The sequence below is a fragment of the Aethalodelphis obliquidens genome, unplaced genomic scaffold (genome assembly GCF_003676395.1).
Source record: "Aethalodelphis obliquidens isolate GAN/ISIS:26980383/991018 unplaced genomic scaffold, ASM367639v1 scaffold25, whole genome shotgun sequence".
Lineage (NCBI taxonomy): Eukaryota > Metazoa > Chordata > Mammalia > Artiodactyla > Delphinidae > Aethalodelphis > Aethalodelphis obliquidens.
Window position 1 is genome coordinate 11587195 of NW_020837969.1, and position 26003 is coordinate 11613197.

At 43.9% G+C, this 26003-nt stretch overlaps 1 protein-coding gene across 11 annotated transcripts in view; it reads right to left on the minus strand.

Moving 5' to 3' along the window:
- The window catches only part of FBXO25 (F-box protein 25), a 63031-nt gene extending 38633 nt beyond the window's left edge, over nucleotides 1-24398 (minus strand). For 3 of the 11 annotated variants that reach the window (XR_003436212.1, XR_003436213.1, XR_003436211.1), the window contains exons 1-3: nucleotides 18624-18847; nucleotides 17843-17983; nucleotides 317-420 (exon numbers count right to left, since the gene is read on the minus strand). Coding sequence is in view for 8 of the 11 variants with exons in the window: in XM_027122573.1 (XP_026978374.1) it covers nucleotides 317-420; nucleotides 17843-17983; nucleotides 18624-18625 (247 nt within the window). In the remaining 3 variants the exon portion in view is untranslated. Of the gene's footprint in view, nucleotides 1-316; nucleotides 421-17842; nucleotides 17984-18623; nucleotides 18851-24268 lie in introns of those variants that run through there. The other 8 variants (XM_027122573.1, XM_027122569.1, XM_027122572.1 and 5 more) reach the window with 6 other exon arrangements.
- Nucleotides 24399-26003: the final 1605 nt, after the last annotated feature.

The window sequence follows — 26003 nt, forward strand, 5'->3', positions numbered from 1 at the left end:
CCCTAAGGTTCGGCCTCACTGCTTGGGAGTGAATGGAACTGAATTCAGGACTGCTATTCAACATTCAGACACAGAGGCTGTTTTGTAGGTTTTCCTGTCTTTGGTTTCATTGTAGCAAATCTTACTAATGACTTACTCAACTAAATGGCTGAGCTGCAAATATGTGACCACTAAGTCAGTGGGCAACTGTGGATACAGTGCTGCTACGTATATAACTGTATCAGCATTTACGTCATAAGACAGCACTGTCAATGCAATTCAATTTATCAACATATTCAACAAGTAAATATGAAATTATTAATGAAAATGTTCTTACACTGAGTATTTTTGTCATTTCTAAAATGGTCCTTTTTCCTTTTTTTGGATGCATATTCATGCTCTTCATTATTGAATATTTCTTCATCTTCACTATTTAAGATACTGAAATAAAGATACATTTTATTAAAATATTTTTACAGGGGTTTCTTCATCTGGATTTTCTTTTGTTAAAAAGAAAAAAGAAATATTTCGTTTGCAATTCAGGAGCCCAGAATAAAAATCATGTTAAATTCTGAAAGCAATCCTTAATTTTCAAAGCAACAAATCACAGGTTTGAAATTACAAGGCTAATGTCTACGTTTTTTTGTTTGTTTGTTTGTTTGTATTTTGCGGTACGCGGGCTTCTCACTGTTGTGGCCTCTCCCGTTGCGGAGCACAGGATCCGGACGCGCAGGCTCAGCGGCCATGGCTCACGGGCCCAGCCGCTCTGCGGCATGTGGGATCTTCCCAGACCGGGGCACGAACCCGTGTCCCCTGCATCGGCAGGCGGACTCTCAACCACTGCGCCACCAGGGAAGCCCCATGTCTACGTTTTTTGCTTGTTTTGAGAAACCTGAGATTTATCCTGGTTCTTATCAGAATCCTGTATCAGGAAGTGATGCACAAGTTTTAGAATCGCATAGGATTTTGAAATGCTCAACCAAGGTAGTTTCAGACTTTAAAACTTATAGTTTTATAGTTTATACTCTGGAAAAAAGTTAATGTGACAATATGATACCTAATACTAATGATCTGCTATATCCCTGACCCAGTGCTGAGTAAACTCAACACTTCTCTTTGTCCCCATACTTCCAAAGACTTAACTGGAACTACTACTGTATTTCCTTACTAAAGCATCAACCAACTAATGCTACCTGTTAAGGCGCTTAACTGAAGCCAGATGAAGTAAAACATTTCTTTTTTCCACTTAAAAACATCTAATTCAAAGCTTTCCCATTTTTTTCTTTTGGATAAAATAAAATCATAAGGTGATAACTCAACAACTTGAACACATTTTTTTAAAAAAATTTCTTCCTTGTAGTAAAAAATAAATAAGACTATGCAAAAAGCAGTCCACCCCCTCAAAACTGAAGATGCACACAATTTTTATTTTCAGCACACTCACAGCTGGATTGTTTTCAGTCTGACAGCAAGCAGGGGCTCTGTGGAGACGAGCTGGCTAGCGGAGGGCCAGGGACTGATACTCAAAGCCGAGGGAGTAACCCTGCTGGCTGCCTCGTCGCCACTCTTTGACAAGAAAATTGTACACAAGCTCCTTCCACTAACCTGTATTCACTTTTAATCAAAACAGCTGATTTTCCCAAATGAATCCATTTATCACCATCAGAATAGACTTAAAGAACACTGGCAATAGTCGTAAATCATTAAGACAAGCAAAAGTGCATTTAGAAAAAACAAACAACTTAACATTCAGTGGCAGGCGTTAAATAATACCAATTCATAGAAATGGGTTGATCCTGGCTGTATCTCACATTGGTTTGTTGTCATTGATTCAAACACTGAAGGTAGAAGATTTCAAATATAAACAGCTTTTCCAACTACAATCACAAAGGCATCAAGGGAAAGCAGAAGTACACTGCTCTCCAGAAACAGCATCACAGAAAGGAAACCAGGCACCAGGAGAGGAGGGAGCTGCCCGGTATCTCCTGGGAGAGGGAGCCGTGTCCAGCTAGGCCCAGGCAAGCGAGGGGCACTGGGCAAGCGCCCACGTGTGCTCTGCCCTGACTCTGCCCTGGGAGGGCTGGGCCGTCTGAAGGGAGGCAACAGGCCCAGGGACAGACGTACAGGAAGGAAGCACAGACATCTATACATTTCAACCGTGTTGACTTACGAAGGCGACACTCTCAGCCCTCCACGCCCACCGCTTGGCACTCCACCAGCACCCCGTCACCCTCTCTCTCAGGAATGTTTTTCTGATAAACCCACCAAAGGTGCATGGCTTCCCCACACCCCACGTCCATTTCCAACCAAGACAAGGATACGTATGGAGAAGAACCATCAAAAACATCTCCTGACATACAGGTAAACAGCAAGGACCTACTGTATAGCATAGGGAACTGTATTCACTATCTTGTAATAACACATAGTGGAAAATAGTTAGAAAAAGGATACGTACGGATATATGTGTAACTGAATCAGTCTGCTGTACACCTGAAGCTAACACAATATTGTAAATCAACTATACTTCAATTAAAAAAAAAATCTCCTGACAGAAATAACCAAGGGCCAAGAAAAGAAGTTACTCTCTTCTCCTAACTCACGCCTTGAAGTCAGCCTGCGGCTTTTAACACTGTCCAAGGGTGACCTCACCTTTTCCCACCTGAGGATCCTCACCCTAGGGATGACCCATTAGACAACTGGTGACATTTTTCTCAAGAGTCACATAACATGGTCTTAAGCTTCATCCCCAGACCTTTCTCGGGTCAGCACAATACTCTGTGATGGGCTATCACCTTCCAATCATTTCCACCCAATTCTAGGAAATAAGACAAGGGAGGGTAAACCTCCGGGTTTGAAAATGGTTAATCGGCAGTTCGTAACTGTAATGTTGTAAGACAAGTCACAGAAGTTTTGTAATTAGTAAGAAAAATTACCAACATTTGTGAATGATTTACATTCTAATACTTATAAAGGTAATTTGTGCTAATAAAAAAAAAACAAAACCAAGTATAAAATGAAAAGTCTCCCTTGCCAATCTCACGCCTGAGAACTGGGTAAATTTTCATTATTTCTATCTTCACTTGTTCTGGTTGCTAATTTTATAATTCAAACCAAACCAAAACAAAAAACCCAGGCACATAGCTCTGTTTTGAGCTGCCTGTAAGAGACAAGGAATTAACCTCATTACTACTCTCCCCTCCATTCTGGGTGGCAATTCATCATTCAACGATCATCAACTCATGACCCATCTAAACTCATCTCTCTCTCCACCCATTTTTTGGCCGGGGACTCACTTCAATTATTTTGACATAAATCCCAGACCGGCTATCATTTCAGGTGTAAATGTCTCAGGATGATACTTAGTCCTGCTGTGATCTGTGTAATTAGTGTTTCTTCATGGATGAGTTCTCCGGGGCGTTCCCATCAGCATCCAATGTCTCTTAAAGGTGCCCAGAGGGCAGGGACTCCTGCTGGACTAACCCCCAGCTGGGGGATGGGCAGGCACTGCTGCCTGGGTGCCCCTGCCTGGCCCTCAGGGAGAGATGGGGAATAGGTGGGCTGTGCTGTTGGCCCGTGTGTATCCCAGGTCTGGAACTGCGGGCACCCCGGCCACCTATGGTGCTGCCCTGACCACATTAGTGCTCGGTGCTGGCGTCAGATAACTCCACGGCCTGTGGGAGGGAGGGATGCCCAGCACGTGTTCTGTCGGTCGCTCCTACTGCATTTCTCAAGTAAATACCCCGTGGCTGTCCCTGGGAGGAGCCCCCTGCTGCAGCCACCTCCTTGGCAATACCATCCCACACTATCCCCACCCCACACTCTCCCACCGGGAAGCCCTCCGGCTACAGACCATGCAAGCGTGTCTCACAGACTCCTTACTCTTTCGGGTGCACCAAGACACTGAGAGTTGCGCCCCCCATTTTCTCTCAAGTACAATGTATATTTACAGTATTTAAGATAATATATACCTTTTTTTAATCATTTCTAGGATTTTGCATAGGAGGGGAAACTGCAGCAGCCACCCCCACCCAATTGCTTTGAAATCAGAATCTTAAAAACTGTACTAAACCAGAAATATTTATTACTGCCTTGGGTTAAATAGTGGCCCCTCAAATATGTCTAAGTCCTAACCCCTGGAACTTGTGAATATGAAAGTCTTTGCAGATATAATTACACGAAGGATCTCAAGACAAAATCATCCTGGATTAACCAGATGGGCCCTAAACCTTATATGGGGAGAGGCCACACAGGAGAGACACGGGGGGATGGCGGGTGACAGCAGCCAAGGGACAACAGCCGAGTGACAGCAGAGGCAGAGACTGGAGCTGAAGGACAGCGAGCATTGCTGGCAACCCCAGAAGCTAGAAATTCTCCCAAAGAGCCTCCAGAAGGGACCACCCCTGCTGACACCTGCATTTCGGACTTCTGGCCTCCACACTGCAAGGACAAAATTTCTGTTGTCTTATACCACTGGGTTTTCAGTATGGCAACCCTAGAAAACTAATACAATTCTCTATCTTCTTAAATTACTTCAGTTGGTATCGCTCTTGAAAGCACATATGGGCTATCAATTCTACCATACAAATAGAGGAGACTCTGGGAAGAAAAACTCAGCGAAATGAAATATTTAACATGCCAAAGTAAACATTACAAACAAAATGTGATCATTTTACCAAAAAACAAAACAGAGGAACCCCTCAGACACAGTCACCAGTAACTGACTGCCAAGCTGACTTCCACGGGCGTTTCTCTCAGTGAAAGAAACTTCTCTCCCAGCAGGGCCACAGTCTCTGCTCTAACAGTCCCAGGTTACTGTTTTCAGTTGTATGTCGGTCACCTATTAAACTTAGCTTTTTATCCTCACATTACCCACAAAGGGTCAGGGTTATATTACTTTCTCCTGCTGGCCAAATGTTCACGTTTGTTTTCCTGATATAAAGTCACTTTTGCATCAGTGTATTATTAGCCTCTCTCGCAAAAAAGATATTAAAAAAAAGGTCCAATTTTTTTAAGTTAAAAAAAAATGCAAAACCTGTCTGGTTTTAGCATTAGCACTTCTGTCCTAACATCTCATGTGACATGCTTAAGGAATCTGATGCAGACATGATGCATGAAGGGAGCAGCAGGCAGATGGCAGGATGGGATACTGAAGACCAAGGTGGACAGCGGCCCCGGCAGCCCCACGGCTCTGCCAGCGGGAGAAGCAGTGGACACCCCCATGCAACTTGACGAGGGGAACACCGTCTTCCAGAGGTTCCAGAGGGAGCTCTCTTGGAGAAGGGCCACGTAAGAAGTCCAACCAAGCAGCTGCAGACTCCATGAGAGAGAGCCGGGAAGGCACGAGGGCGTAGCGGCCACCCTCTGCATTCCACCGACGCCCCGCAGGCGTGCTCTGACGGCTTGCCTCCAACCTGCTGCCTTGCCTGAATGACACACCCACCGAGCACCTCATGACGGTCACGCTCCCGCTTACTCTAAGAGTGCACGTCCATAACGTGAGAAAGACACAAAGACCTGACAGCAGTTCTGTAGGATGAATCACAGGCCAGGAATGGAATGGGTTCAGGTGACATAGTTAACATACTCAAGTGAGTCAAGGATTTATCATTTAGATAAACCCAGTCTTAAAGGTAAAGGTCGCAACAAACGTTATGAATGTGCATGAACAGAGAAGTACGGCAACCAGGAAATTAGTGGAGAATCCACTACAGAATGAGCTCAGGAGGCCACCAGGACTAGAGAGGCAAAGGCAAGAAGGCTGGTGTCAAACAAGTAACATGTATGTACTTGTAGAATTACATGTTTCTACACGTACACGAAGGGTCCATGATGACAGAAAAGACACAGCAAGTGATGGCTATAAGACACATAGCAGAGAACAATGACTAACAAGGTAGGGGAGGGCAGGGGAGACAGGTCAGCAGCTAACTGCAATATTACACACTGTACGGAGCCAACAGTCAGTGTTCAAAAAGAAGAAACCAAGGATACTACACACAGGTATTAGCATAAAGGTGAAAATAAGAGGTAAAAAACTTCCTAAATATCAAAAGAGTAAAAGCAAATAAAACACAAGGGGCCAGACTCTCTGTTGTGTGTATGAGAGAAGTGAACATAAATAAAGACAGACAGATACAGATGCAAACGTGCGCTGTGCACCCAAAACGTTAACTTCAGGGAACTGAGGCCAAACGGAGCAGCAAGCGTGAAGGGGGTTGGCTCACTTTGAAAGGAAAAGTGTTTGGGGTTGGCTCACAAAGCAAAACAAACACCCTACCGAATACGCATACATATAAAAGGATGGGGAAGTACACATCAGCATGTACAGGACCCAGGAAAGACAAGTGTGACAGGAAACTTTACAGCATTAAATACATATATCAATAAAAAAGTAAATAATATAAACATACAACTTGAAAGCTAGAAAAAGAGTAAGTGAACAAAAAGACAGAATTGTTAAAGATAAAAACAGGTGGGGCCTTCCCTGGTGGTCCAGTGTCTAAGGCTCCATGCTCCCAGTGCAGGGGGCCCGGGTTCAATCTCTGCTCAGGGAACTAGATCCCACATGCCGTAACTGAAAGATCCTGTATGCTGCAACTAAGACCCAGCGCAGCCAAATAAATTAAAAAAAAAAAAGATAAAACAGGTATTAATAAATAGTAAAAGAATAGAACTGAAAAATAAGCCCCAAAGCTGGTTCACTGGACAAAACAAACCAGCAAGATAAACCACTAGATATCTTATCAGACAAAACCGAGAAAGTACACTATATAAAATTAATGACAAGAAGAAAATTACAAACACAGACAGGAAATTTTAAAAATTGTAAAAGGCTATTTTGTAAAACTCTTTGTAAATAAATGGGAAGAAATGAAACAAGTTTTTTAAAAATATAAATTTAACCAATAAAAAAAAATCAGATTTTTCCCTTAGAGCTAGTTAAATACAAAGTTCATTTAAGAAGAAAGCGAGGAAGAATTAGGAGACAATTCAGAACAAGAACAGCAGTGGGAGAAGTCTAGTCCTACCTGATATTAAAACAAATTATAAAGCCTCATGAAAACTGCCTCTGGTCCAGTTCAAGATGGTGACAAAGAAGGACCCCAAACTCACCTCCTCGCAGACACACGGAATTGACAGCTACATATGGAACAATTTTCCCTGGGGAAAACCCCCAAACCAGCAGAGCACCCCTACACATCAGCTGAACAAGAAAACAACACATTTAAGTGGGTAGGAGAGGCCCTGACACATCTCACCACAAACCTCAGCCCCGAGGGGCTGCCCAGAGTCGGGAGGGAACTCCCAGCCTGGAGCTTCTCTCTGAGGAGTGAGGGACGTGAACCCACATCAGCACCCCAACTTTTAAGACCTGCACCTGAGAGACAAGCCCCCAGACATCCAGTGAGAGCTCTCCACCAGCTGCCTCCAGAACACAGTACAGAGACCTCAGCCCCAAATGCACCAGCCTCCCTGTGAAAGAGGCCTGTCAGTTTACCTTCAGCTATGGCCGGAGGGGCAGGGTGCTAATGAAATACTCATCTGGGGGCTGACTGCAACCCTCTCTAGAGACAGGAGCCTGGCAAGTGCCACATTCATATTCTCTCCCTGCCCCACTGTGGGTCATCAGCATCTCTGAGTGAGGAACAATGCACACATCTGGTACGCGGACTGTCATGGCTGCTGCCCAGAGAACCCAACCCTTGATAGCCTGGCTCTGGTTGCCAGTGGCGCTGTGTTCATGGGTTCAACAGGGCAATAGCAGAGAAGGAAACCATTCTTAACTGGCTACCCCAGGGCTCAACTCAGAGGAAACTGACAGAAAAGCCCACCTCCCAGTCTTCCCCTGAGAGGTATATGTGCATACTTCAAAAGCTGCTGCCTCAGGGTCTGGCTTCCAATCCAGCTTGAATCTAGGTAACAACTGACATACTCCCCTTTGCGACACTGACAGGTCTTGGCACACCCTCAACTACTGAGAGAGATTAAAAATAAAGTAGGCTGATTGGACAATCACAGAGGTTTGAGAGACAACCAAGAGCTGGGGCAGGGTTGAACAGTAAGGTTCATCTCCTACACCAGGCCACTCCTTCAAGACTGGAGGAGGTGGCTGTTTTATCTAATGCACAGAAACCAACACAGAGAGTCAAGGAAAATGAAGAAACAGAGGACTATGTTCCAAATGAAAGAACGAGATAAAACCTCAGGGAAAAAAACCTTAATAAAATGGAAATAAGTAATTTACCTGATAAAGGGTTCAAAATAATGGTCATGAAGATGCTCACTGAGCTCTGGAGAAGGATAAATGATGAACAAAATAAGAATTTCAACAAAGAGAAAATATAAGAGTACCTAATAGATGTCACAAAGCAGAAGAATACAATAACTGAACTGAAAAATACAACAGAGGGGTTTCAAAGCTGACTAAATGGGGGCTTCCCTGCTGGCGCAGTGGTTGAGAGTCCGCCTGCCGATGCGGGGGACACAGGTTCGTGCCCCGGTCCGGGAAGATCCCACATGCCGCGGAGCGTCTGGGCCCATGAGCCATGGCCTCTGAGCCTGCGCGTCCGCAGCTTGTGCTCCGCAACGGGAGGGGCCGCAACAGTGAGAGGCCCGCGTACCGCAAAAAAAAAAAAAAAAAAAAGCTGACTAAATGAAGCAGAAGAAAATATCAGTGACTCAAAGACAGGGAGTGGAACTCACCCAATCAGAGCAGCCAAAAGAAAAAAGAATGAAGATACCTTAAGGCATTCTGGGACAACATCAAGCAGACCAACATTCACATTACAGGGGTCCCAGAGGAGAAGAGAGAAAGAGGCAGAAAACTTACTTGAAGAAATAATGGCTGAAAACTTCCCTAACCTGGAGAAAGAAACACACAATCAGATCCAGGAAGCTCAGAGAGTTCCATATAAGATGAACCCAAAGAAAGCCACACCAAGATACATTATAATTAAAGTGTCAAAAGTTAAAAACAAGAGAAGAGTCTTAAAAGCAGCAAGAGGAAAACAATTCCTTACATACAAGGGAATCTCCATAAGAATATCAGCAGATTTTTCAGTAGCAACTCTGTAGGCCAGAAGGGAGTGGAACAATATAGTCAAAGTGCTGAAAACAAAAACAAAAACAAAAAACTACCAACCAAGAATACTCTACTCAGTAAACTGTCCTTCAGAATTGAGAAGAAATAAAGAATTTTCCAGAGAAGCAAAAGTTAAAGGAGTTCATCATGACTAGAACAGCCCTACAAGAAATATTAAAGGGATGCCTTTAAGCCGAAATGAAAGGGTGCTAAATACAAAGAGGGAAACATGAAAGTACAAATCTCACTTGTAAAGGTAAAAATATAGTAAAATTAAGAATAATCTAATGTAAAGACAGTGGGTTAATCACTCATAAAGGAAGTATGCAGGTTAAAAAACAAAAATATTAGTAGTAAAAATAACTATGACTACAATAATTTGTTAATGGATACACAACATAGAAAGATGTAAATCGACACCAAAAATATAAAACGTGGAGGGAGAGTAAAAATGTAGCTTTAGAATGCATTCAAAACATAAGATGTTATCAACTTAAAACAGACTATTACAAATACAAGTTGTTTTATGTAAGGCTTGTGGTAACCACGAAGCAAAAATCTACAGTAGATACACAAAAGATAAAGACACAGGGAACTAAGCATACCACTAAAGAAAGTCATCAAACCACAAAGGAAGTAAACAAGAGAAGAAGAAAGGAACAAAGGAATTACAAAACAGCCAGAAATTAACAAAATGGCAATAAGTACATACCAATCAATATTTACATTAAATGTAAATGGACTAAATTCTCCAATTGAAAGACACAGAGTGGCTGCATGGATTAAAAAAACAAGACCAATATATATGCTGCCTACAAGACACTCACTTCAGATGCAAGGACACACTAAGACTGAAAGTGAAGGAGTGGAAAAAGATAGTCCAGGCAAATGAAAACCAAAAGAAAACTGGGGTAGCTAAACTTACATCAGAAATAGACAAAATAGACTTTAAGACAAAGACTCTAATAAGAGACAAAGGAGGTCATTATATAATGATAAGCAGATCAACCCAACAAGAGGATATAACATTTGTAAACAGAGGAGCACCTAAATAAATAAAGCAAATATTAACAGACCTAAAAGGAGAAATAGACAGCAATACAACAATAGGAGGTGACTTAAATGACATATTAGACCACATGGACTTAACAGACATATATAGAACATTCCATCCAAAAACAAGAGAATACACATTCTTCTCAAGAGCACAGGAAACATTCTCCAGGATGGATCATATTATAAGGCCACAAAACAAGTCTCAATAAATTTAAAAAAGACTGAAATCATATCAAGCACATTTCTGACCCTGATGATATGAAACAAGAAAGCAATGACAAGACAAAGACTGGAAAATGCACAAATATGTGTAGATTAAACACATGTTAATGAACAACCAATGGGCCAAAGAAGAATTCAAAGGAGAAATCAAAAAAATACCTTGAGACAAATGAAAATGGAAATACAACATACCAAAACTTAGAGTATACAGCAAAAGCAATTCTCAGAGGAAAGTTCATAGTGATAAGTGCCTACACCAAGAAACAAGAGAAATCTTAAATAATGTAACTTTATATTTCAAGGAACTAGAAAAGAAGAACAAAGCCTAAAAACAATGGAAAAGGGCTTCCCTAGTGGCACAATGGTTGAGAGTCCGCCTGCCGATGCAGGGGACACGGGTTCATGCCCCAGTCCAGGAAGATCCCACATGCCACGGAGCGGCTGGGCCCGTGAGCCATGGCTGCTGAGCCTGCGCGTCTGGAGCCTGTGCTCTGCAACAGGAGAGGCCACAACAGTGAGAGGCCCAGGTACCGCAAAAAAAACAAAAAAAAAAAACACCACAATGGAAAAAATAGTAGGAAGACAATGGAAAAGATCAATGAAACTAAGAGCTGGTTCTCTGAAAAGATAAACAAAATTGACAAACATTTAGCAAGACTCACCAAGGAGAAAAGAGAGAGGACTCAGAGTCAGAAATGAAAGAGGAGACATCACAGCTCACACCACTGAAATAAAGGATCTTAAGCGACTACTATGAACAATTATATGCCAACACATTGGACAACCCTGAAGAAATGGTTAAGTTCCCAGAAACTCACAACCTACCAAGACTAAATAATGAGGAAAGAGAAAATCTGAACAGACTGATTAAGAGTAAGGAGATTGAATCAGTAACCAAAAACCTCCCAACAAACAAAAGTCCAGGACCAGAGAGCTTCACTAGTGAATTCTAACAAACATTTAAAGAATAATTAATACCAATCCTTTTCAAAGTCTTCCAAAAAAATCAAAGAGGAGGGAACACTTCCCAAAGTCATTTTGTGAGGCCAGCATTACCCTGATACCGAAACCACACAAGCAAACCACAAGAAAATTACAGGCCAATATCAATGATGAACACAGATGCAAAAATCCTCAACAAAACACTAGCAAACTGAATTCAACAATACATTAAAAGGGTCATATACCATAACCAAGTGAGATTTATTCTAGGGATGCAAGGACAGTTCAACATCTGCAAATTAAACAATGTAAGACACCACATTAACAAAATGAAGTAAAAAAAAAATCATATGATCGCTCAATAGAAGCAAAAAAAGCATTTGTCAAAATTCAACATCCATTTACAATAAAACTCTCAATAAAGAGGGTATAGAGGGAACGTACCTTACCATAATAAAGGCCATATATGATAAGCCCACAGCTATCATCATGCTCAGTGGTGAAAAGCTGAAAAGGGGAGTTCCGTTTGCTCCACATCTGCATCACCATTTATTGTCAGCCTTTTTAATTTCAGCTATTCTGGTGGGTGGATAGTTCTACCTCACTGTGGCTTTTTTAAAAGCCTTTATTTTTTAGAGCGGTTTTAGGTTTACAACAAAACCAAGAAGAAGGTGCACATCACTGGGGTTTTAATTTAGTTTCCTTGATAACTAAAGATTTGAACTTTTATCTTACTGGCCATTTGCATGTTTGTCCAACTCATTCTCCCAGCTGCTAATTGAGTTGCTTGTCTCTTTACTAAGTTGCCAAAATCCTGGAAGAAAAGCTGTCAGTGTAACAGCTGAGTTCAATCAGGACACAGAAGCCACATCAATTATTTTAACTGAGAAACTTAAAATGAAAATGTACAAATATATACAAAGCATTGTTAACTAGGTAACCTAAAAGCCGAAAAGAACACTGAAGCATTCCAGAGGTAGTGACTGCAAACAGCTGTCACCACACTGCACTGGGAGAGCGAAGGGCACAGGCTGGAAGCAGCAGGAGGAAGCACTGTTGGCTGGTGCTGGAGTCTGAGCTCAGATGAGAAGCCTCGAGGGCCTGGGATCCACCTGCGGGGTGGGGTGGGGGCACCAGCATCTGGTGTTGAAGGGACACGATAAGCCAGGTCTGCAAATGTCAGAAAAGCTGGGAGGGACAGTCCAGTGCTGCCGACCTGGGGGGACAGGTACAGAAAGGCCCCGGCAGCAGCTGCCCCAGTCCCACCCCACAGGCCCCGTGGCACCCTCCCCAGGCAGGGCCTAGCAGGGCCCACCGGCTGCAGCGTCACAGGGAGGTGTGAGCAGGTAGAACGGGGCCCAGAAAACAGCTTAGTGACAGCTGACAAAACACGATACTTTCTCCCGGTCACTGGCTTGCCTGTTGATGTTCTCAATGGTGACTTTTTAAAGCAACTTTCAAAGATCGGTTTAGACTTCAAGAAGAGTTGCAGCAATAGTACAAAGTCCCCTCCCCCAGCTTCCCCACCATCTCACATGAATGCAGAACGGCAACCAAAGCCAGGAGTGGATGCTGGCACAGTACCGCTGACTCGCCCACAGACCTGTGTCTCGCCAGCCTCCCGCTGGTGCCCTTCGCTGTTCCAGGACCCCATCCGGACCTATGCGATCAGGGTACACGCTGCCCCTGTGTCTTGCTCCTGGTCACGTCACCTGGATCATTCAGTTAAGGTGGGATCTGCCAGGGTTCTCAACTGTACAGCTACTGTTTTCCCTTTGTGAATTCATAGATATTTTGGAGGATACTTTGCAAATATTGTTCTTCCTTAACATCTCACCCACTAATCTCAGCATCTATCAGTGGACTCTGCCTGCAGCCATCATTACTGTGGTGTCCTAATGGTGACACTCTACTTCCCTATTCCTTCCACATTCACTAACTGGAATTATTCTGTCAGGAAGAGCTGTCCCTTCTTCCCCACTTATTCATGTGTTATATCCCCATAAACTCAGGGGTATTTATCTTCTCCTTTGAGTTATAATCCAATACCACCATTATTTGCTTTTTGCTCAGATGGCTCCAGCTTTGGCCACTGGACTGCTTTCAGGTTGGCCTCTGCCCTTTTGACATCTGACATATTCCCATCCGCAACCCCCCCCTTTTTTTAAGTATTTCCTTACTTTTGGACACCACAAGATGCTCTAGGCTCACCTTATATTTCCGTACCCCAGCTCTGGAATCAACCACTTCCCCAGGAACCCTTCAAAACAAAGATCCTGGTGTTCCATCTGCTCATTGCTACTGGGGCACCACCGCTCTTGGCCTCCCAGAAGACAGAACTGGGGAACATGTTATATTAATTCACCTACACACTGATCCCTATCTACCCACCCACCCACCCACAAGAGCAACAACTGCTTGAGTAACACTGACACCACCACCACCAATCCAGCACCACAAGGTACAGTCTAGCATGATTTTGTGACTTCCTTCTCCAAAGTGAGAGATCTGGCTGTCATTATCTGCATTTATTTACTCACTCTGCTTAACCCTAGTATACATGATAAAGTAGTTTCAGAATTGCTAACCCACACCCTGGGGCATGAGAAGCACATTTACCACCTAGAGTGTCTGTCTATAGCCTGACAATATCCTGTCAACATGGTTTTCCCAAGTTCCCAGCTCAGCTCCTTTCTTCCACACCCACCTCAGTGTGGTTATGGGGTTCGTCTGTAACACAATCACATCCATCTGTCACAGTTTACATCATTTGGGTGAGCAGCTCCCCGTCACACACATCCTGGTTGGTTTTTTTTTTTTAAGATTTACACAGAGCAAAATTTGCTTTTCATGCTGCACAACTCTATGGGTTTTGACGAATGCAGAGTCGTAAAGGGACTGGCGCCTTCCCTACAGGGCAGCTCTACCACTCCCCAAAAAGCCTCCTGCCATCTGTGTAATCAACTCCTTCCCCTACCTCTAGACCCCTCGTATCCACTGGTCTGTTTTTCACCTCTTTTTCCAGAAGGTCATATAAATGGAATCACACAATATGAAGCCTCTTGGGTTTAGTTTTTCTCACTAAGCAAGATGAAACTAAGATTCATCACGTTGTGTCAATCAACGGTTCATTCCTTTCGCTCCTGAGTGGCCCTCCCCTGGAGAGCTGAAGAGCATGGGTGATGTCCAAGCTTTGGCAATTACTGGAAAAAAGCTGCTATTAACGTTCACATACAGGTACTGTGTAAACATAAACTTCCATTTTCCTTGGGTAAATACCTAGGACTGAGATGCTGGGTCATACGGCAGCTATATGTTGAACTTAATAAGAAAGTACCAAACTAGTCAGCAAAGTGGCTGTGCCACTCTACACTCCCATCAAGCTTACGAGAGGACATTCTTGCCAGCACTCGGCACTGCCCTCACCAGCACCTGTAACGTTCTGTTGTTTGTTAACTGTAGCCGCGGTGGTAGGTGTGTCATGGCACCTTAGCTGGAAGGTGAACACTTTCTCCACACTTCTGTCTAGGCCACGTCGGCTGTCTCACTCCCCTGGAACTTCCGGTACGTTTCTAGCTGGTCTGCTGCTGACCCCTCATTGCACTGTGATCTCAGGCACACCGCGACGTGTGTCTTCCCAGATTGCCTGCACTTCCCTGCTGACTAATGACGTTGAACTTATTCTTCTCTGCCCAGATTTACTTCCAAGAAATAAAAAATGGGGAAAAAGGATGAGCAGTGTGGTCAGATGAACATGCACTGACAGCAGGAGCAGAAATAGATACCACCTCATTGGAAAATGGAAGGTGGGCCTGCCCATGACCCAGCAGCTCCACTCCCAGGCACGAGCCCTAAGGATCTCGTGCACGCACAGGAAGGTACACGGTCAGACTCCACTGTCATCAGACGAACGGCCACCCTCCCAGCTGCGCAGGCTGAACACCTGCCTGCCTTTGGCGACGCCCCCCTCACTGCCCACCCACTCCACCTCTCAGCAACCTACCAGCTCCACTTGCAAAACATCTGAATCTGAGTACTTCTCATCACCTGCCACCTCTATCCTCTCTGAGCCACAGTCATTTCTCACTTGGGTCATTACACAGGCTCTTAGGAATGAGTCTATCTGCTCTGCCTCACATCTCTGCAGCCCATTTCCAACAAAAAAGCCAGAAGGAGCCTGTTAAAACACAGACCTGAACAAAAGCCCCCTCTCTCTGCTCCAAACCACTGACCCGTCTAGCTCTGAGAAAACCCATCTGGCCCTTCATGACCGGCCATGGCCACGCTGGCATCTGGTCCCCTGCTGCCCCTCATTCCACCCACCTTGCTGTCCCCGCTGCTCCCGAGTTCATGACACCTGCCTCGGGGTCTCTGCTCTCCCTTCCCCACCTGGGCCGCCCTCTCGGTGCCCAAGGTGTCATTCAGCTGACCCTTCTCAGAGAGGCCCCCCCGCGACACTTCCATGTACCACCCCCACCCCAACGGTCCTCCCTCTCACCCCAGGTTTTTTCCTTCACAGCACTTAAGACATGGAACAGACCACACGGAGCTCCTTTTGTCCTTTGTCTGACTGTCCCACTAGAATGCAAGCTCCTCCAGGCATGGGTTTTGCCTCTTTCTGTTTACTGCTGGATCCCAGCACTGGGAATACACAGTAAATGCCTGACATACGGTATAGACTGAGCACATACAACAGCATGTGTAATCACAAAACCAGAGGCATCTCAGGTCTGGCTCATGGAGGGATTTATCTACACACCAAAGGAGCACAGGCAGGACTCAGGCTCCTTCTGTTTCCAAGGAGCCCCCTCTGGAGAGGAGGGGACAGCCACATCCTTTCTGTGGACAAGCAAAGCAAAGTCACCTTCTCCTGGTCCCTCACTGTGAAGGGTCTGGAGTAAGCACTGGGCTGCGAAGACCAACACTCTCTCCGTTCACAGAAGGTAATTAATAAAAACATCTCTGATCCACACATCTTTGTGTGTTCTGGATGAAGCTGATAAAGATTCAGGATGAACTTAATAAAGATGAAAACTAAAAGTCCAACTGCAAGGGTCTGAGAACAATTCATTTACAACGGTCCCATCACGTTCCCTGGCAGGCAGTGAGTGAGTTGCCCACGGTCCCATCCTGTTTGTAAAGTTTATGTAAGGTTGGTAATTACATATGCCATTTGTATAAAGAGAAGGCGCCCAGCCTTGCGAGGCACCTGGATGGGAGCAAGGTGTCTTCACTCCACCTGTGGTGGAGAGTCCACGGCTGCTGTGACACAGCCTCTGTCCCTGTGAGGACACCCACACAGAGAGGCCTCTGCCAGCACCACTTACATTTCAAAGGATTTTCAAATAAGTGTGAATAGGAGTGGGTGAGTGGGAGTGTCTGTGGGGAAGGGGGAAAGGGAGACAGGAGAACATGGAGTTTATCATGCAAAGAAAACAGGTCTTGATTGTATTTCTCTAATTCTATGAATAGACGAGACAAAAGTATTCTTCGATATTCACAACATGTTTGGAATGAGGGGAAATAAAGAATACATGAGGAAAAAAACACATGCAAATTCCTTAGTGTAGAAGTAGCAGTAACATTCTATTTCATGCATTACAGCTTTTTTTAAACTGACATTTTAGAATTCAGAATGGCAGAGAAATGCCACAATATAAATTCAACGAACACTGTGTTATCCTTCCTATAATCTTAAATATAAAATTAATTCCTGCTTTAAATACCGCAAACCCCAATCTCCAGTCTAAAGGTACCAAATTCCTAACAGAAAAACAGATGACCTGTCAGTTCGAAATACACAATTGATAGTTACGCAAATGTGAGATAAACGCATGCAGTAAAATGGATGACTAGACCCGTGACACTTTGGAGGAAGAGGTCTGCAGACCTCCCCAAGCCTCCAAATGCTCAAATACACCTGTGACGGGGATCGCGGGTGAGCACACCACGGCCACGCGGGCCTGCTCCTGCATCCATGCAATCTCTACTTTCATCTGGAGAAAGACCACAACCCCCAGCCTGCCCTGCAGCTCCCACTCCAGCCGGTGAGGTTTGGCACAGGTACCCTCCTCCTCTACCTTGCCAAGCACAACGCGGAGGTGGGGGCAGAACTCCACCCTGAACCCCGCCGACGAGGCTACCCTCTGGGGATGGCAGAGCTAAAGGCCACCTCATCAACTCAGGCCTCTGACAGAGAAGACTATACTCCTGTCTCGCGCAAGCCACTGTCACCATGGGCCTCTGACGCAGGCCGCCAAAACTACATCTTTTAATTCCTTCGGGTTCCTCAGCTGTAATGGGAGGTTAATAAGAATAATACCTATCTCTCGGACTACTGTAAGGGTTAAACGTCTCAAATGAAAAAGAAGACGGCAGCATCTGTGTGTGGGCACTAGGCGATCTACCAGGCTCAGACTGTGGCTAGTAACTTGTTTCCTTACACCAGCCTTGTGCAGGTGCGGGGGGGGACTCCCAGCCAAGCAGTAAGTCATGGGCTCCAACAGGTGAAGCCGTAAGAGTCAGGCGGGGACGGTGTGGCTCTGCTGAGCTGCGACTCACGTGCCGTGGCTGGCGCCACACCGGTCATTCTCTCCTTCAAGTCCCTCACTCCAGGGTTCACATCTTTTCCAGCCGTCTTCTGTTTTAATCCAGCTCCATCCAGGAGATCTCCAGTCCTGGCCCAAAAATGGCATAGCTCTCCTATAATTTAGGTTAAAAATGTATGTGTAATTGATGTAAGTTTCTTTTCATTTAGAACATTTATTCGTTAACTTTAATGAATACAATTCTTAATATTTAAATGTCTGCACGTGCCTTACATGCCAGCTAGACACTGAGGTGAAACACTGAAGGTAACACAGGACTTCAGTTGTACTAAAATAAGATGGATGGGGACTGGTGGATTTATTAGCCCAGCCCTGCACGTGTCATGAAAGGTTTCCCAGAGGTGGCATCTCAGCTCATGCCTGAAGAACAAGCAGTCAGGGAGTGAGGAAGAAAAGGAATATGACACCGAACAGAAAACTCATGCCAGAAATTAGAAGCAACAGAACATGAAACACTGATGCTCAGCCCTGTACACAGTCCAGTCCGCCTGAGGCTGACCATGTAAGGGGGGAGTGGGGAGTGGCTGGAAGTGAGAATGGAGAGGCCACTGGGGGCAAACAAAGTCAAAGGAGCGGGACTGCACTCTGAGGACACCAAGCGGCCGAGAAAGGAAGCTCCACTCCGCAGGGAGACAGTTCAACCAGACCTGAGCTTCACCAAGACCTCAGGGCTACTCGGTCTCTGCCAGCGCCTAGTGCCTTCCTAGTAATAAATGCTGTCTGAAATTACTTACATGGCTACAGTCTGCCTTCCTCAAGAAAACGCGATGTCTTGTTCAACTCTGTATCCCAACACTTGGAACGATGCCCGGCGCACAAGGGTAGCTCAACAATCACTGAATGAATGGCTCAGAGGGGAGGGTAAGGCTGGAGAGCAAGGCAGGAAAACCGCCAGCATCCAGACTGTACAGACAGAGACCAGACGGCGTGGGGACAGAAGAAAGCCAAGGGGCCAGCTTCAAGGGTCGCTGACATTGAAGGGACAAGCAGGTGAAGACGAGCCGCGAGAAAGGACACCGAACAGGAAGAGCCACGGACGTAGGGGAAGTGGGAAGGCAAGAGAAGAATGGGTTTAAGAAAGAAATGATCAACAGAGAGGACAGTGTTATAAAGAAGCCAGTACGGTAAGAATTTAAAAGTATACATCGTGTTTAGCTACAAAAAGGTAGTTGATGACTCAACAAAAAGTTTCCATAGAGTAATGTGTTATATTAATCTCATGTCCGACGACGTAGATTTGGGATATTTCACTAATGTGGAAGTATCATATCACATCATATCATAGAGTACACAAGAGATGAAAGTGTTCAAATACCATCTCCCAAATATATTTAATGTAACTAACAAAAAATAGGCCATTAAATAGGCATTTATACTGGCTTAGAAGAGACAAAAAAATTTCAGAGGGAAATTATAACTCTTCAACAATATTCCTGTGTCAACTACAAGTGCTCAACATGAAACGTATGAAGTAATTTTCCTTTGTACCAAGAGGATCTCAAAACCTTGCTAAACTAAGTAATAATCAGAACACATCTTTTTCAGTCATATATTGTTTAACTGAAATTCTTTCTTTAGAAGATAATTAAAAATAATTCCTTAAATTTCAAAACTATTTTGATAAGCCTCATCTCCCACTCTTGTTTCACAACTACTGATCACCCTAAAATGCAAAAGCCACCACCCATGTCTAGTCCATCCAGATTATTTAAGGTTGTCTCCAATAGCAGGTGTCTGATACTTTTTCATGAAGCTTCAGACAGAAGCCAGAGAATACTTTTACGAAAGAAGGCAAGTACCATGATGTAGTAGATGATGCTTAAACGACAAATTTAGTCTCATAAAACACAAACAAGAGAAGAATGTCTTTGAGGACCACCTCTGACAATTGCCAAAGTATCTCTCAATATCATATTTAAACTGCGTTTAAAAAAAATCAAGTGGCAACTGTGCAGAATATTGCTAATAGGTCAAATACAGTATTACTTCAATGACAAACATATAAACACAGACTAAATGTGTCATTATCTTATGTGTCCCTTCCCGAAGGGTATACCAGTAAACCCTTGAGGAACTAAAAAAACAAATGAAAACCCCCTCCACACACAATATATGTAAGTATATTTAAAATATATTAAAATATATGCATATGTGCAGTCAAAATGTACAAACCAACAGTCATAGAATAAATAAGCACTAAGGATGTAATGTACAACACGATAATTAACACTGCTGCACATTATATTTGAAAGTTATTAAAACAGTAAATCTTAAGAGTTCGCATCATGAGGAAAAATATTTTTTCTTTTTCTTTAATGTTGTATCTATAGGAGATGATAGATGTTCACTAAACCTACTGTGGTAATCATTTCATGATGTATGCAAGTCAAGTCATCAAGCTGTACACCTTCAACTTACATAGTGCTGTATGTCAGTTATATCTCAATAAAACTGGGGCAGGGGGGATGTTACGTAGAAAACTGTCCCTTGAAGAATTCTCTGTAACAGGAACAAACTGTAACAACTATAAAATATCTAAAAGAGGTTTTGTTATATATATTTGTTATTACACTGGGATTGTAAATGGCTATTAACAATAATTGTGCAAATATATGTTAACATGAAAAGATATTCACAGTATATTAAGTGAAAGCAAAGCAAGTTTTAGGAAAATATATGTGATACTTCTGTGTATTTCTACATGCAGGCACAAATTTATACATGTGTGTACAGAAAAAAATCTGAAAGCAGATATAGCAAAATGTAAACAGTGAATATCTCTGCATGTTTGAATTTCAAGTGATTTTACATTACTTTTTGAGGCATTTTTATTTTTAATATTTCTTTTATTAGATGAAAATGTATTATCCACGTGACAATTTTTATAGAACACGATTTGCTGATCTGAAAGGCAGAAATGGTGACATTGTTAACCTATATTATTTGATTCCTGATGCAGTTGAAGAATTGTCCCCAGTATGTTTCCTTTTTTCTTTTGTGATCTGTATGCTCACAGATTTTACAAATTTATTATTTTAGTTTTTTCCTTTCTTGTAGAATTTAGAAGTCTTCATATATTTAAATTAATAAAATTGGTTTCTCATTAAATATATACATATGTATATAAATCTGCATACATGCAATCTTGTAATATGAGTACTAAATGAGTGGTAAAGAGAGAATAACTAAAAGAAACTCAGAGTAAAAAGCAAACCACCTGGGAAACCTCTGAAGAGAAACTAGGACATGAGCTTGGCCTTAAAGCATGGTTAGATCTTAAGTGAATGAAGAAAGGAAAAAAATACCAATCACAGAAATGGTGGGTGAAAAAAATGAAGACAGGAATACATGTGACATGTTTGAGAATAAGCGGAATAGGCTGGCTGAAATAGAGAACAGATTGGAAAGGGGACTAGGAGAACGCAGAATATCAAAATTGTTTGGACTTTATTCTCTAAATAATTTAGTTTTTGAGCAATCCAGCAATGTGAGCAGTGCTATTTTCACAATAATTTGCCAGGGTGTGAAGGACAGACTGAAGGGGAGAACAGAGGCAGAAAGAACAACTACATAACAGAAACTTCTTACCAACACCTCAGATAACAAGATATTTTAAGACTTGATGACACACACTGTACTTGCCTATTTAGACACCATGCCCACTCACCACTTAATGCACTTATATTCAGGCCTCACAAGCAATCCCTGTAACATTTACACTAAGTTTCTGCAGTAAAGTTAAGAGTCAGCTAGGGGTTTCCTGTAAGATAATTGATTCCTTTACAACTACCAAAACCCTACAGATCATTCATACTGACTTTAACAACTCTGTGAGAAACAAACATAGTTAGCCTGAATTTTTCAGCTGCTAAGTGTTTATATTTCCATGGCTTGGAAGGAGTGAAATGCAGCTAAATGGACCACGGAAATAAAAATAGTACATTTCCAAGAGTTTTATTTTCAACACAGAGGAAAAGATTTGTTTCAAAATAAATGTGTGTATTCCATTCCCTATAGGTGTATAATCTTTATACTTATGCTTTACACTTGCATATAACTTTTTTTTAAATTGAAGTATAGTTGATTTACAATGTTGTGTGAGCTTCAGGTATACAGCAAAGTGATTCAATTATGTACATTTTTTTTCATATTCTTTCCCATCATAGGTTATTATAATATATAACCTTATATAGTACTTATATGTAATCTTTATACTTTATGCTTTAGTTCATGAACTAAAGCAGAGATTCTGGAAGCACAGATATTACAAACAATAACAAAAAAGCCATCAGGGAAAAGAAAAAAAACAGAAAGAAAAAACACACGAGTTGCAATGTGAAAGGCTTGGGTCTCAAATTTTCAAAAATAGTCCCAGTCTGAAGCCTCTAACAAGTCTGCAAATTGAAAAATACTGTTAAACTTTTGGAATGATGACAACCCATCATTTTTTATGGAAATGTATTTATCTGTTTTGCTAAAAGATCTGAATTGCTATCATGTTATAAATTTAATTAAAATCACCTTTGTTTTGATAATTTCCAAATACAAAAATAAGAACTAGAAATTACTCCTGAAAATTATTAAATGTGTAAGAGCAACTACTCAAAAGTGGCTACTCTCGTAAAATAGCTGGTACAATCTGCAATTTTGTGCACATTTCATGCCAACTAATGTCAGAGAGCATATGGGGCCATCTGCTGTAGATCTTCCCTCAATCTCTATTTTATATGGCAGGACATGGGGGTGAAGCACTGCAGGAGAACAGGGCTTCATGAAGTTCATTTGCCAGTGGAAACTCCTGCACAAGACAAGAAATGTCTTTCCTTCAACAAGCACACTTTCCGTTAACTAATGATAACAGCAGCAAACATTTTCTAGATCTCAGTATGGGTTAGGCATCACCCTAGACAGTTTACCTCTATTATCTCATTGAGTCCTCACACTACCGTATAAGGTAGGAAATGTTGCAATCCGCATTTAAAAGTTTTAAATCTCTATTTTATAGATGAAGAAACTGAGGCAAAAAGTTTGGTGGAGCTGGGATTTACAGTCATGGAATCTCAATTCACAATCCATGCTCTACCACTATATTTTTAAAACAGCAATTCCTGAACACCCTATTAGAAACAGATGTCATAAAACTGCAGGGGTTTTTTCCTTACATTTTTTAGCTTATATGTCATACATCATCAGATATGATCTAAAGTAATGATTGATCTAAATATAAAAACACTAAGACAAGGAAAACATGACAGGAAACAGCTCTAAAAAATCTGAAAAGGTTACATGTATAACAGTACTTACTCTCCTCAGTTACTAAACTGATTTTCAGAACAATAAAGCCTATACCTGTAGAGCAAGAGCTATGGCTATACACATTACAAACAGATAAGAAACAAACAAGTTACAGTGAAAATAAAAGGCACTTTCATATTCAGAGAAAAAAGCTGGCAAAGGAGTTTCTCTTCCAGTATTTCTTATACTGGAAATTTCATCATAAATTTTGAGAAAATAACTTGCATTGTTCTTAGATAAGAATGACTGATCCTCAATTTGATAAGCATTTGGTTTTCTCTATTGCTTTCTCTTCCTTACAAGATTTCCAAATAATTGAGGGTCAAACATGAATAAGGCTTATAAATGTGGAAGAATCTGATCCAGAAAGACCATCAAGAAATGGTAAACCGAGGGCTGAGAATCAGAAATGGGGTTTACTGCAAGAAGGCCTGAGAGATAATCACAGATGCCTCACGGAAATGGAAAACCTTCCCGTAAGAGGGGAAAGTGGAACACGAAAGAATAAGGTAAAACGTGTCTTCTGTGATTAGGGCTGGAGGTAAGGATTTGGAAGAGGTAAGAAAGGAGGGCTCCGCAGGAAAAGGCACGATTCCCCACACTCCTTCAAGATGAGTCCGAGCAGGGCCAGGGCTGGCAGAAGGGTCCAAACGGAGCTTACCGCGAAGAGAAGGACGCAGAATTGAAACGCGTCCGCTCAAGAAAAATAAGAAAGGCAACCGAAGAGGGGCCGGAGCCGGAGCAGAACGGGGGCAGAGGACGGACGCCGGGAGGACTAGGGCAGGCCCGGGCAGGTGCCCGCGCGGGAGGGGCTGGGGAGGACGAGGCCGGAGGGCAGACGCCGGAGACGCCGGGCCGGGGAAGGGTGGTCCGGGAGGCCCCGGGCCGAGGGAGGAGGGGGCCGACCCGGTGGGAGCGGGTTTAGGCGGGGGCAGGAGGGGAGCTGGGCTGCGGGACGCGGATGGTGGGCGTGGGGTTGAGGACGGGTGGGCCGCGCCGTGTGGCGGGCAGACTGCCTCCGTGCCCACCTGATGCGCGGACGCCCATAGTCCCCACCTAGCGCGCGGGGCGTCCCAGTCCTTACCTGGCGCGCCGACAGTCCGGGCCCCACCTGGCGCACTGACAACCCCCAGCCGGCACCTGACGGCGGCCCGTCGGGATTTATTGCCGGAAATCGCCCACCGCCTACCCGGGAGCGCCGCGGGGAAGCCCCGCCCCCAGCCGCGCTGATTGGCCAGCGCGGCTCCGCGCGGCCGTGTTGCTACCCTGATCCCCGAGTCGGCGGCGCGCGCGTGCGCAGTGGGCGTCGCTCCCGGCCCCCCCCCGTGCCGCTGCCCGCGCGTGCGCAGTGGGTGCGGCCCGTGGGGCTCGTGGGAGGCGGGGGCGTCGTCCGGGCGCCGAGAAGCCCCAGGTGCTGAGGGAGCAGAGAAGGCGTAGGTCACCTAGGTCGTGACTGCCGGGCCGACTGCAGACAGACACTCGAATCCGCTCACCCCAGGCTGCTCAGCTTTCCAACTCAACCTGAATTTCGAGAATGCAGCTTCGATTTGCCCCCAATCCCCCTGTGCACCTCATTACCTTGTATACTGAGTTTTAAGGCCCAAGTACTTTGTATTTATAAACGATTTAGCGGGGTTTTCCCAGTTAGGAGACAAGAATGTGGGGTTCCGGAGGGCAGGGTAGGAGCAGGGCCCCCGGTTCTGGCCAGTGCGAGCTCTCGGCCGGGTCGGAGCAGGACCGAGAGGCGTGGGCATTAACTAAGGCCTGAACCTCTCTGTGTCTCACTTTCCCCGCAAGTAAAATGGAGCCGGCAGCGGGGCTTACCTCACAGGATCTTTATGAAAATTGAATTAACATGGTCAAACATTCAAAACAGTACCTGGGGTATGGTGAGCAGGACATAAGTATTTGATCTTAGTATTTTTCTTTTTGTAAAATGTGTAAAATATAGTAGGTATTCATATCTTAGAAAAATAATTTTGTAAATTATTCCTCATGTGCTTATTACAATAGTGTTCTTTGACTACATGCTTTTAAAATAATGGGAAAGTGATTATGGACAGAGGTCAGCAGTGTTGCTTGCATATCCTCAATGTAAGAACCGCCCCCTTCTTTTCCTAGTTTTAGGTATCGTCCATGGATGAGCGTTCGGTTCTTTCCAATATTTTGCCGTTAAAAATAAATGAGTAATAAATAAATGAGTAGCTGTATGCGTGGGTGGTTTTGGTTTATTTTTTAAATTTGTGGGGTGGTGTGTTTGCGAGTAAATTACTATCATTGGAATTGTTGGGCCAAAGACAAGTGCAAGTGGAGTTGTGGTCGACATTGCCAAGGCGAGAGCCCCGCCGGCACCCCACGGGGCTTAGAGGAGTATGAAGTCTAGACTAATTGGCCAACGTCCACATAGCTCCTTGTGAAGGAGTTCCACTGGCTGGATTGAGAGGAAGCAAAGTGACAGCCATCCGCAGAGAAACGCAGGGGCCCCCCAAGTGGTTCAGGTCAATTCCGTCCAGCAAATATCTCTGAGAGCGCACTTAGCTTTCTGCTTGTAAAGAGGAGCACGTTCACGGGCCTCTAGAAACTTCACCAGTGGAGGAGGAGAAAGCAGCAGAGGGGCAGGAAGATGCTCCGCAAAGACAGGGTGTGGCTGGGCGCTGTGGAGCCCCGGGAGTGAGGGGAGAGCCCCTGGGAGGGAGCTTGGAGGTGAGGGGGGAGTTGCCATGGGGCGGGCGCAGCCTCAGGAGCAGTGGCCCAGAAGGAGGGGCCTACCTACCAGACTGTGCCAGCGTCCCTTCACCTAACAAGTCTATCAACTGGGA